Here is a 13,738-nt window from a genome sequence, read left to right as displayed (position 1 = left end):
CCTCTGCTAGATACAGGGGGGGCGGGAAAGGAGGGGGGGGGGGAAGGGGACCCGGCCCCCGAAAAAAAGAAGCCAAAAAAGGAAAAAAGAAAACGAGGGAGGGAGAGGAAAAGAGAAGAGAGACGGAGGGAGAAAGGAAACCAAGTGCCACCAAGGGACGGGGAAAAAAAAGGAAAAAGAGGGACAGGGAAAAAAGAAAAAAGAGAGAAGGAGAAGGGGACGGAGAGTAAGAAACCTCCAAACGGGAAACAGGAGAAAGCGCCCACAATGATAAGGGGGGGGCCAGGGTCAGGGAAAGGAAAACGGCTCAAATCGGGGGCGGCCCGGCACGGCGGCTTATGTGGTCTTCATCCAACCACTTCTTTCATGAGCATTCCTTCCCTTATAATCAACTAATCAAGTCATGTTCATTAGGTTTGAACAGTCCCTATAAGTCAACACGCCTTTCAACCTTCAAAACTCATGCAAAAAGAGAATAAAGAAGTTGGAATTCAATGCGTTTAACTTCTCAAAGTAGGTGTGGAATTGAATGTTATTAATTCATATCCTTTTACCACATTTTTACGGGGAGAATTTATGTTCAAGGCAGTGAAAAAATAGAGGGATATATCTCGCTTATGGTGCCTAATATCATGGCCCTAGATATTGCTGTCTAGTGTTGGATGAATATCATATCACGTGAATTTCCATTAAATCTTAATTATAAAAAAACACGTGTAAATTATATCAAATATTTATTTAAACATAGCCAATGTCTTGCGCAATTAGCAGAGATTTAATAGAATCCATGTGACATTCATCGAGAAACAAGTAAATGAAATTGACCGAAGTGTTCTGCACGGACACTTGAGTTCTTTGAAAACTACAAAAACACAAGTAAAAGTCCCAAAAGTCAAGATTGCCATATCATCAGATCCACGTCACATTGAACCTTCCCACCTCTATGACTATAGCGTCTTTGACTATTTCATTATCTTGCACCGGTATATAACCAAGACCAACCTTGCCTAACAAGATATTCATTCATTCATTTCATTCTCATCAAAACGGTTTCCCATCTTCCTCTCAAGCTTTCAGGTTTTATTTTCTCTATACCAACTTCTCACCTTCCTCTTCTCCCTGATCTGAAATCGTCCAAGGTTCAATAATGGCGAGGTTCTTCCACTTTGTGTGTTTGGTCGCTGTGCTTGCTCTCATCATCACACCCCAAGCTTCTGCCTCTGCTAGATACTTACGTGGTCTTCATCAGTCCAAACACTTCTTTCCATGTGATCAGATGGAAAATTCCGGCAAGAATACCCAGGTGACAAAGGTGGTTGTGCCGCCGCAGAAGGTTGCCGGAAGGTATGGTGGTCGTCATTTGGTGCTCAATCTTCTTCCCAAAGGAACTGTAACTTCTGGTCCAAGCCGTGGAACAAACGATGTGCACAACTAGCATTTCATGATCATTCCTTCCCTTAAAATCTATATTCACATTTGTTTTCCCTCGCTTCATTTCATTATATTTTTTCCCCCATATGTAAATACCCATGAGTGAGTTATACGAATTCTGTTATAGTATTAGTTGTGAGGATGCATAGTTCAGAAGGCATAGGAAATCTTTCTTTAAATTTCTCTCCCTCTCTCCATACAAATCTATCTGTGTAATTTTAATATAAGGCAAGCATGAATAGAATCACTGTTTAATGAATTTTGAAGTGTTCCTTTCCCCCCCCCCTCTTTTGGCACCGTTTGTGTTATTGATTTTTAGTCTCTTCTCTGCAACTGCGGATGTCTAATTGCTCAAATTCTGAAGGAAGTCTATGAAGCACCCATGAATGACAATTAAAAACTAAGCCACCCAGAAAAAGAAAAAAAAAAAGGGGTGAGCATTCTGGGTTTGCTGAAGTTCTGAAGAAACCCTGATGGCTGAAGCATCCATTAACGGCGGAAATTGAGAAATAGTAGAACAGAAACGAAGAATTTTGGGAAAACAGAAGTCGTCGCAGCCACCGCCGGCCTTGACCAAGCCCACTGCCCACCTAATATTCGAATTCTTCTTCCAATTAAACAAACAATAAGCCATAATAGATGGATTCAACTATCTATTGATTTGGTGAGACACCGAGACTTACATTAATTTTCTGGGTTTATTTTTTTTATTTTTATTTTAATATCAATTTTCTATGAAAACCTCAAGGAGAATGTGATACAAGTAAAAAACAAAAGAAAAAAATAATGATATAAGATTTGAAGGGGAAAAAAATGATGGTGCCATGGTTTGAAAGCCAACTTTTCACACTCATGAGACACGGTTCCGTGAATTACTAGCACCAGACAAGCAAACCCAGATTTTCTTTGTAGTAGAAAGTTATTTCAAGTTCTTCTAGTTCAAACTTCAAACATAGCTGTTGTTTGTTATTTGAAATCATGATTGGAGATAATGAATGAATTGAACAGGTAGGAAAGAAGAAAAGAGATAACAAGATTTTATTAGTGGACAAGTCCTAGGGGTTGAAAGATTTTATCAGTGGAGAAGTCGTAGGTTCAACCCCTGCCGACGGCATATGTAATATTCCGTCCCCTCTATATGAAAGCACCTTTGTACCCAAGAACAAAAAAAAGATTTTATCGCATCTCTTTCCCTCCAAGTCAGATTCTCATTACTTACTTTCTTAAACTTCCAAGTGGGCCTAATCAGGCCCATGCCTAGATTCCCAACACTTGCCTGCTTTGAGCACTGAAAAGCCCAAAAGTTACTTCTAGGGCTCAAGGCATTGTAAAATGAAACCATATAAAAAAAATTCCAATCAAGAAACCCTCAAATCATGGTGATTATTTATATTTTGGGCCAGGGTTGGCTACTGCTTGCATGTTGCCTTGACATGAAAGGTGCCTAAAAATTCTATTGTTTTGGGCCTGGTTTTGTATGTAAAGAATGTATCTAGTTAAAGATGGATGTACATACAAAGTGAATGTGACTGGTGGGAAATACCATTAAATAAAGCCAAATTATGAGACCACCAGATTGACCAACACATAGTACTTTATATAGCATTTGTAACATCTAAGTCTCCATAAAAGCAAAATTTAGAATGTAAAAGAATGTATCTAGTTAAAAATGGATGTACATACAAAATTAGATACATCAATCCTAAGAGGGCATAGCCTCCAACATTCCCTAGCATGTATAGAAGAAAACGAAGCATGACATATAGATTCACAATCAGATGCACAAAATAAATACAAAAGGGAAAATAATACTATTCCTCTCAAAGAGTGTCTTACTCATAAGCAATACTTCATGGGATAGTTACCAAAGAACATGTCTTATTTTGGGAAGGGTTGGCATGTTCTAGATTTCCCCCCCAACATTGAGACATATTGGAAGAGGAAGCTAAATTGCCCTGCACATTAGACATTGATAATAGATAGTGAAAGTCCCCTGCTTTGTCCTATCCCAAATCCATTTATCCTTTGCATCCATTGGAGAATGGGAATTGTAAGGATTACATCAATTTGTTGAGTAGTAAAGAGAGCCTGCAGGGTATTCCTTTCATTGTGAAATCTCCCCCCACTCTTTTAAACTTTTTTTGTTAATTTGGCAACAAAGGAAGTAACTTTCTTTTTTTGGTAAACTGAATTTATTCCGAAGAACCAACAAGATACAGTGGAAACTGAGCAACTAAGTCAGTGATCCACGGATCGAAAACAGGTCAGCTAGTCCTGCTAGAAATGGAACCAGCACCTTCCTAGCTAAAGAGTGGGCAAAACCATTCCCCTCTCTAGACACGAAGAAGAATCTGCAAAGAACAAAGTCAATAGATAAAGCAAGAATATCAAAACAAACAGTTTCTACTTCAAGGTTATGAGATTGGGCTAGGCCATTCAGAATCTCCACAAGCCTAAGTGAGTCCAAATGCACCACAACATTACTCAGCCCAGGAGATTTTTCCCAAAAGAGTGCTTCCCTAACAACAAGCACCTCCCCAAGAAGAGTAGAATCAAAGAGCTAGGGAGCAGACACCATTTCTAGAAAACCACTAACAGCCGTTTGAGCAATAAAGCCAGGCCACCGGTATCACTTCCTTCCTTCAAAGTGCAATCAGTGAAGATGTGGGAAGCAGAAGGAGAGATGAGTGGCTCAACAAGAATAATACGATCCTTGGGTGCTTCATTAGTCTTGAAATCTGGAATGGCCTAGAATTCTCTAAAAGCCTTTTGGCTCCTCAGTACAAGATCCTTTGTAGATATAGCTTTTCCATTGAAGAGCAGGTCATTGCGTGTGAACCATAGATTCTAGCAAGTAAAAGAGATATAGGATATAATTTCTCTTCCCCTTAATTTTGAAGTGAATTTGCATTCCAACCATTTTCTGATTATTACATCCAAAGATAGATCATTCTCACGACCAATGAGAGAGTCCAGGTTGCTTCCGAACCAGATAGACTTCTTAAAAGGACAGCCAAACAAAGTGTGACTACCCGATTTAGTCTCAACTCTGCATTGTCTGTAGGAATAATCAGCTCTTAGCTGCCTTTTTTTCATTATTCTCCTGAAGCAACTCCATCATCACAAAATCTCCACATAAAATTACAAATTTTCGGAAGAGTGCGACATTTCCATGGGGCCTTCCAAACCTTGTTGCTAATGCTTTCCCAGCGATGGGATTTGGATGTAAAAGCTTGTTGTCTCGTTCTTTGATATCTGATTTACAAGAGTGTGGTATGCAGATTTGGAGCTGAATAAGCCATTTTTCGTTGCCCCCCAAACCTATTTTTTCTCCCGGGGGAATAAGGAGAGAGGGATTTTCTTGATAGAAACTACATTTGAAGGGGAAAAAAAAAAATGGTGTGGAGTACATCATCTATCCACCTTCTATTTTGTGCATCTATAAGCTCGTTAACAAACATAACTTGGCATTGCACAGGTTTAGGCCTGGACACATGAAAATTTGGATTTGAAGGAATCCAGTTTGAATCCCATATGTTGATGTTTTGGCCGGTCTCCACTTTCCATAATAATCCTTCCTCAAGCACCTCTAACCCCACCATAATACTCTTCCATGCCTAGGAAGGAGAGTTACCTTTCTTTGATTGTAGGAAGTCACAGTTAGGGAAATATATACTTTTGAGGAACTAGACCTATAAAGATGTAGGTTCACTCAAAATTCTCTAGGACACTTTAAATAGTAGGGTATTGTTATGAAGGCTGGGCTCTCTCAATCCAAGGCCTCCTTTTTCTTTTGATCGGCACATTCCAGACCAAGATATCTAATGAACTTTCCTTTCTTCTTCCTTTTGACCCCATATACAATTTGACATTGCCTTGCGGATCTCATCATGATGTGATTGAGGGAGGAGAAAGTGAGATGCTGCATAGATAGACATTGCACATGCTACAGTTTTGCACATAACTACCTTGCATTCACTAGACAACAACTGACTCTTATAGCCTTTAACTCTATCGCAAGTCTTTGAGGTAATTTCCTTGAAGACTTCAGCCTTTGACACACCAATTTCTGTTGGCAACTCTAGATATTTTGCAGGACCTTGGCATTGGAATTTTTAAGAGCCTTGCTACAAGGGATTTGAATCTTCGAGGAGTGTTGGGAGAAAAACTGATGGAGGATTTCATGAGGTTGATGGCTTGGCCACTAGCTTCACAGTATGTCTCTACACATTCCTTCAACTTGATAACCTTGTCAATATTCACTTTAGTAAACAAGAGGCAATCATCAGCGAATAGAAGATGTGAAATGAAAGGGACCTTGTTCTAAAGACTCTTCTGGAGAGTTTCTCTCGTTTTAGGATTTCTCCCCCTCTCTCGGTATCAATTAGTTTTCCACCTCTTTAAATTGTCAATAACCTACAGGTACCTTCTCAACTTAACGTTATAACTTGTAGTAGATTGAACTCGAATACGAAATTAGACTCAAAAGGCGGACACAGAGCAATCTCGCCAAAAAAAGAAGATGAAGATGGAGGGTGAAGAACAAGATATTTCAAGAACAACCAGGGATGAAGCTCCAACCCACTACCAACTTAGAATTGGATCGTTTTCTTTGCTTTCAAATTCTACAATTATTAAATACTATTCTGACAGTTTCCCAGCGGGTGGATATGACTGGAAGCTTTGTCTATACCCTAAAGGAAAAGATGAAAAGGGGGAAGGACATATCTCTCTTTACTTGGAAGACAAACTCATGGTCTTCTGGTTGGGAGGTTCATGCTTTGGTCAAGTTCTTTGTGCTTGATCAACATAGAGACAACTACTTAACACTTCAAGATGGCAAAGATGGCAATGGAAGACTGGTACGATTCCGAGCAACAAAAACTCAATATGGGTTCGATAGGTTAATTACCCTAGAACAATTCGGGGACCCTACAAATGGATACCTGGTAAATGACATTAGTATTTTTGGAGCAGAATTATTTGTTCACAAAGAGAGTATTATAGGCAAAAAGGGAGTGTTTTTTGATGAAATCCGTTTCTGGCAATAGCAATCAGTGCGAATAGGGGGGCAATCAATTGCAACCGTTTATACGGAAGATAACCCCGTTTCTCACAAATTAGGAAATAAATTCATAACTTTCTCGCACCCTTATTTTCGCTCATTATTTCTAGATTTACTGTGCTATTAATAGATTATTTGCTTTACATGTTAATTTCAATTATATCGATTGGTTGATCACAATTCGGATTTTAAAAAAAAAAAAAAAAAAGGGCAAAGTATCGAAAAAATATATCCAAGTGTTTAAACGTTCCGATCGAAGCCGGCGGGGATAAGTGGAGGATTGACCCTGCGCAACCGAAAGATAACCGGCTCAATTGGTCAGAATTAGTACCTCCAAGACTTTTACTGCTAGTGATCATACTTGGAGAATCATTATGTATCCCAAAGGTGTTGTTCGATCGAAAGGCAAAAGCCTTTGTTTGACCTTGGAGTTGTGTGATTCACCCAAGCTTGTTTCTACTCAAGGCATATATACGGAGTTTCAATTACATGAAATATAAAGGGCGGGATTGGTTTAATGATTCAAATAAAAATTGGGGTTGGTATGATTTCCTACCTCTTAGTAGTCTTAGAGATCAATTGAAGGGCTACTTGGTGAAAAACATCTGCATCGTTGAAGCACGCATTCTACTCACTGGAACAATTAAGAAATCAACATGAGAGTTCTACATATAGTTATCTTTGCTAATAAGCATTGACACTCTACCTAGTACTGTTTTGTTAGGTACTTGAAATTGTATTGGTTCCTTATTTTTATACTTTAAATGATTAGTTGAATTGTTGTGAGGTCAAAAAAAAAAAAAAAATAAAATTTCAAAACCTTAGCTTTGATACCATGAAAGAATGCAAAGAAAAACTCTAATTTTGATAAGTAGGTTGCTTACCTTGATGGGTAAGTTTTATGTATTTATAAATAAACATGGCTGTTGTACTTGTTTACAATATTCAAATTTGAATTCAAATTTAAAAAACTTGAATTCAAAAATCAAATTCAAACCATAACAGATCCGTTTTGGTCTTTCAGACACATTGGATCTCATGGCTGGCTTTGGCTTGATTGATGATGGAAGTGAGTACCTCGGAGCACAATATGAATAAAAAAGGGGACAAAATATCACCCTGCCTTATACCCCTCCGAGCCATTCACCAATATAGCAAAGGAAACAGAAGATACACATTTCATGACCAAATCAACCCAAGAACCCAAGAATTCCGATTTTAACAAAATAACTTTAATAAAAAGCCATTCTAATCTATCATATCCTTTTTTAATGTCAAGTTTAATGGCCAAGAAAGTTTTTCCCCCTTTTTTTCCTATGCTTGATATAATGAAATAATTCATGTGCAATGAAAATATTATTAGGTATTAAACTATTAGGAACAAAAGCTGACTGTATAGGTGAGATAATACCTAGGAGAGACTCTTTAAGTCTGGAAACCATAGTTTTGGTGATCACTTTAATTGAGACATTGCATAAGCTAATGGGTCTATATTGGTTAGCTGTCTCAGGGATCGCACACTTTGGAATGAGGCAAATAAATGTCTTGTTCTCTAAATCCATCTCTCCCGAGCTAAAGAATCTGACAACAAACTGAACAACCTCCTGTTTAATGGTACTCTAGAATTGATGATAAAACAAGGGAGGGAATCCATCAGGGCTAGGCTTTTGAGCGGGCCCATATCCTTTATAGCCGAATATACCTCATCATCATTGGGAACAACACAGTCTATTATTTATCTCCACGGAAATCACTTGTTGGACATGTTGGAGAGTAGTTTGAATGTCCTCCTCTACAAAGCCTTCTGAGGTCAAGACATCTTGAAAATGATGAGTAAGCTCATTGTAGACCTCCTCGCAGCACTATGTCCATCCACCATTTGCCAATTCCAGCTTAAGTATTTTATTCTTGTGTCTCCTTTGCACCGTTGAGGCATGGAAGAAAGATGTATTAATATCTCCTTCTTTTAACCACAAGACATTTGACTTTTGCTTCCACAAGAGTTGTTCCCGAGCTAGTTCCTCCTCTAGAGCTTCCAATGTAGCCTTCTCCTCCCCTACATCAAAGGACCCCATTTGAATTTGGTTGAATCTGAAAAAAAATTCAAGTTTCAGCAATTTTATATTTTCTTGGATTCGCTCGAATGTATTCTTGTTCCAAGTCTGGAGAGCTCTCACAAAGGAAGTAACTTAGGCCAATGGATATGTTAGGACTAATCTAGGATCTTTGATAGATATGACATATGGTAGAATCTCTAGACAAAAAGATTTAATTTTCAATAGGTTTGATATAACTTTTGCTTTTCTGAAAAAGAAAAGAAAAGAAAAGAAATAACTCACACACCAACTATGGGACATGTCTGCAATCCATTTTGGAAATACATTTATTGGGGATGGAGGGAATCCAAGGGTTTCAACAAATAGAAGTGTCTTGGCTATTCCCAACTAGCCTTAAAAGGCTAGGGATCAAAATGTCTCCACCAAGCACACTGCCCCAACCCTAGAAGCAATTTCTAGGGACCTCCACCTAAGGTATAGATTTACCGTTCAAGTACATGGCACTCTTTGGATGAAAAAGAGAAGAAAAAAAGAAGAAGAAGAAACTTTGGTACTTACAATCTATGTCGAAAGGGTACGTATGAGACTATTGGAGGAATCTCTAGCACCAGCAAGGCTTGGTTAAAACAATACACATCCCTGAAATCCAGACCCCACCCGTTTACTTATTACCATATCAAAGCGGATTAATCTTCGAAGCAAAGTACCAGATTCAAGAATGTGAAGAAGCATACATAATAATGGCATTAACCTCCAAGGTTATTTCTTATCAAGAAAAACCAAGACCACATACATCAATCCTAATATGGTTTCTCTAACTTAAAACGAATGATGCCTACGGGGAGAAATACTGCTTTTAGCTATTACATCAATCAACTACCTTCATTCTAGAAAAAGATAAATAAAAACATACCAAAAAAGCCTCAAATTATGGTGATTATATTTTGGGCCTGGTTTGGCTCTATTTGCATGTTGCCTTGAAATGAAAGGTGCCTAAAAAGTTCGACTGTTTTTGGTTTTATATGTTTTGTTCTCATTACATGGAAATATACAGTAACGAAAACGAAATCGAAACTAACTGTAAGAAAACAGTAGATTCGGTAATGTGAAAGAAATGTTCATTGGTCAACTAAAATCTTGTGATCTGCAAGTAAAAGACCATTTACCAAACCCGTGAATCGTATATATCCTTCCACCCATTTAAAGAACAGTAATAAAATTTCACTATGATATCAAGTTACCATCAAAATATATCGAACCAGATCAATCTTCAAACCAAAGTATCATTTCAAGAATCCGAAGCATACATTACAATTACTTTTAACTTCCATTGTCATTTCTTATCATGCAAGAAAAGCCAAGACCATCTTGCCCAGAACTGGTTGATCATCCATGTCAGTCCAACTAGTTGATCTGGCCCATCTCTGTGATCCTCTTTCTGGAGATGCATGCATGGTTTTCAAAAGCTAATTACTAATGCCTGCAACAGATAAATGTTTCCAACATGATGTCTTCTTCTATGGATTTTTCACTTTCAATTTATGCAACCATTTGCTGGCTATTACATACCTGAACACGTCTCTTTGTTCCCTGGCTACTATGTTGTATAGTAACATAGATGTACACCATACTCTCTTCCATCACTATCAAGATATGGGTTCTTACTATTATTTAATTTAACATTGAATCCTTTAAACTATTTAGGTGTACAAAAGGTTGGATTGATGGACAAAATGATGAAAAGTCACACGTGTTTCATTAATTAGCATTTGTTTTCTGGTCCCATCTGACCTTCTTATTGGTTTAATGATTTGTTTGATTAGTTCTCTAATTAAAAAGAAACTTTAGCTTTGTTAAAAGTTAAGTGGAAACACTTGAGTATCTAAGCCAGGTATTAAAGTTTAGTATTTATATTAACAAAACCTAAACAATAAAGCTTTAATGATGTTTTGCTTGGAAAGCTGTACAAGAAGGTTTTAAGGTATCACAAGCCTCAATCAAAACTTTAAATTTGAAAATACTTTATAATTGAAAGGTAATGTGAATAAAGACAACTTTGAACAGATAAGTAAGTCAATTCATTAACTCAGTTCATAATATAATTGAAGTTGATAGGTCCAACTTTGGGTTGATTAATCCTTCTATCTTCATCAGAGATCTTTGAAAACGAGTCATTTGGGTCACTACCCAGAATATGCTAGTAGCTTAATCTTTGAATTGAATACAAAAGTTCAAGACATAAATAGTATTTACATTATATACTTAAAAATTGAAAACAAACTAAACCAACTAACAAACTGATAACAACCCATTAACCCAACCTAATAAGAATCTTAAACCAAATCAAACCAAAATCGTTTTCTTTTCTTAAAATAGTTCGATCTTTGGTTTGGTCTAGTTAAGACTAAAGGCCTATTTATCTTGACCAATTGACACCCTCAATTATGTTCTTGTGACTGTTGAGCATTATTGACTTATACTTTTTTAAAACTAAAATAAAAAATATTTGTTTAGGCTATCTCATGTTTATTTTACTTTTTCTTTTTAGAATCTTGTGGTTAGTTCATAGAAAAAATATTTGTTCACACCCAATGTAGTTATGGCTCTTTGAACAGTATATATAAATATTTACCACATAGTAGCTAGGATGGATTGGTCTAAAATTTGTAAGACATGTGGGCCCTAATGTCCATTACCTACATGTCAAGTTTCAGCCAAAGGATTTTCCATATGATATATTAAACCAATTTTTATATATTAAGAAGTAAGAGAGGGTAGGTGCATGTACAAAGTCCTCTGTACATCTTTTCTTACCATATATGATCCTCTTCACCATTTTTCTATTTCTTCCTAACCTTTCTTGAACAAGTGATGAAACCTAACCATACCTGCAGGAGGAGAACCTACCTGCAAAGGAACTCAAAGTGAAGTGAAGAAAACTCTGTTGCTGTAATAAATGGGCTTACCTTTTCTGCCAAAATCATGGAATTTAGTCGGTGGATACTCTATTAATAAGATCTGTTTGGGACATATCACGGGCCCAAATGAGACAGCTTTGAAAAGCATAGCAAATATCACAATCATATATTTCTAAGCAACAAAACAGAACCTCCTGGACAAACAGATCTTACTAATTTACTCCCCCAAAACCAGTATTTTCAAATAAACAAAACAGACCCAATTGATGGAGAGGTTCGACCAACCAACCAAACACCCATTTTTGCTGATTATAGCCTTCATTATTAGAGAATCCCACAGCAAAGTACCCAAACCTTCCTTCTCTCCGTTCCATTTGCTTTCATTACTTGCTTTATACATGGAGCCCATCTCATTTTCAAATATCCAAACACACTCTTAGGTCTCTTTCTTCCCTTATCTCTATTTATCTTTGCCACCCCACGAAGACAATTACATATATTCCCACTCGAAGGAGAGAAGGGAGACAAGAAAAAAAGAGAGGGAAAGAGAAAAGCCCAGGTGAGCATTGATGGGTAATTACAGGTTTAGGTTATCAGATATGATGCCAAACGCCTGGTTTTACAAGCTCAGAGACATGGGAAGGAGAAGAACTCGTCACCATAACAGCAACAGCAACAGCAACCATCTTCTTCTCACAGTAAAGAAGAAACAACAACAACAACAACAACAACAACCACATCCATTCACTACTACTACTCAGTCACAGAACAACCACACACGCATCTCTCGCCCAAGAAACTCTTACTACTTCCCTTCACAAGCTGTTCAACCAGAAAAATTCAACAATTCACTATTTAACCCAAAAGGTTCTGATAACCATTTCCCAGCTGACCCACCTAGAAATTCTTCTTCAGTTACCTCTAGAAGGAGAAGCAAACGCAGAAGCAGCAGGTCTTCTTCTATACTCATCACTTCATCCTCTGTTTCTGCAGGTTGCAATTGCAGGGCTACTCTTGACTCTGTTTGGAGTCGCCCAGATTCAAGCCCAGATAACTCTGGTTCGGTTTCCCCACCTGAGAGCTCCACTGATCCTGAGTTCCCTATTGTCACTCCTCCTGACCCATTTGACAGTTTAGGTTCCTGGCCCAGCTCCTGCAGTTGTACGGTTAGTTCGTCTGCAACTGATATCATCATCGACATGGAGCATCATCATAATCACAAGTCCCCGTCAAGGAAACCGGATAAGATTGATGGGTTTGATTCCATCTCGAAGCTTCAACTCCGCCCAATTGTTACAAAACCTGCAACTTTTAGCGACCTGATCAGTGATCACAGGAAGAAAGACAGCAAGAAAACAGCACAACCCACCAAATTTGGAAGAGGTTCTACTAAATTAGACGAGAAAATCTCGAAATCTGGTAATGGGTCTCTGTCGGTGAAGATTGTGAGGGAGGAAAGCGTCAAGACAATGAGAGAACAAAAGCCTTTTCCGATCCTTGCTCGAAGGTCTGTATCATCTTCTTCTCCGGGTGTGAAGCTCAGGGCGAATTCTCCGCGATTAGCAAGTAAGAAGATTCAGGCTTATAATCGGAAGATATCCACTTCTGCTACCAATTCTAAACCAAAGAGGAAGAGCATTACGGATAGCTTTGCAGTTGTGAAATCTTCTTGCGACCCACAAAAAGATTTTAGAGAATCAATGATGGATATGATCGTGGAGAACAATCTCAGGGCATCTAAGGACTTGGAAGAGCTTCTAGCGTGTTACCTTTCTTTGAATTCCAACGAGTATCATGACCTTATTGTAAAGGTGTTTGAGCAAATCTGGTTTGATCTGACTTACACTCGCCTGTGAAAAAACATTTCCTTTAGTATGTAGCTGTATAATTCTGATCATAAATTATCAATAATAAGTTACACATTTGTAGTATCATGAGATGCTTTTTGTTTTCGTTCGCTTTGAATCCATTTAATTGAGATTGCAACTGGGTTGGTTTCATCATTCAGGTCAAGCAACCCAAAACCAAACCTTGATTACACTTTTTAAAGCTGCTTAAGACTTATTAAAAATTCAATTTTAGTTCCTGTTCTGTTTGATGGGGAAAGATTTAGATGTAGTGGAAAGAAATTAGTTCAGAGATTCATAGAAAAAGCAAGAACCTTTAAAGCTGCTTTATAGTGATCCTATACTATACACATCTGGATTCATTTACTTCAAGTGTCTTCTATAGAACTATTACTGCTCACTCACAGATCAGTAATTTGA

General features: G+C 37.8%; 1 protein-coding gene and 1 pseudogene across 1 annotated transcript; both read left to right on the top strand.

The window, feature by feature from the left end:
• Positions 1-5,959: 5,959 nt before the first annotated feature.
• Positions 5,960-7,156, top strand: LOC149008065 (uncharacterized; annotated as a pseudogene).
• A 4,678-nt stretch (positions 7,157-11,834) lies between these two features.
• Positions 11,835-13,412, top strand: LOC149008064 (uncharacterized). Its single transcript, XM_089166149.1, has one exon. The coding sequence runs from the start codon at positions 12,041-12,043 to the stop codon at positions 13,325-13,327; it is 1,287 nt and encodes a 428-aa protein (XP_089022275.1). The 5' UTR covers positions 11,835-12,040; the 3' UTR covers positions 13,328-13,412.
• Positions 13,413-13,738: the final 326 nt, after the last annotated feature.

Source organism: Hakea prostrata, chromosome 8, assembly GCF_041222555.1.
Source record: "Hakea prostrata isolate BN-2017 chromosome 8, UWA_Hpros_2, whole genome shotgun sequence".
Classification (NCBI taxonomy): domain Eukaryota; kingdom Viridiplantae; phylum Streptophyta; class Magnoliopsida; order Proteales; family Proteaceae; genus Hakea; species Hakea prostrata.
The sequence above is the reverse complement of the archived record's forward strand: the minus strand, read 5'-3'. Positions and strand labels throughout refer to the sequence as shown.

What these genes read in the sequence shown, in the direction of transcription:
- LOC149008064 (XM_089166149.1), top strand. Translation starts at nt 12,041, where the DNA reads ATGGGTAATTACAGGTTTAGGTTATCAGATATGATGCCAAACGCCTGG.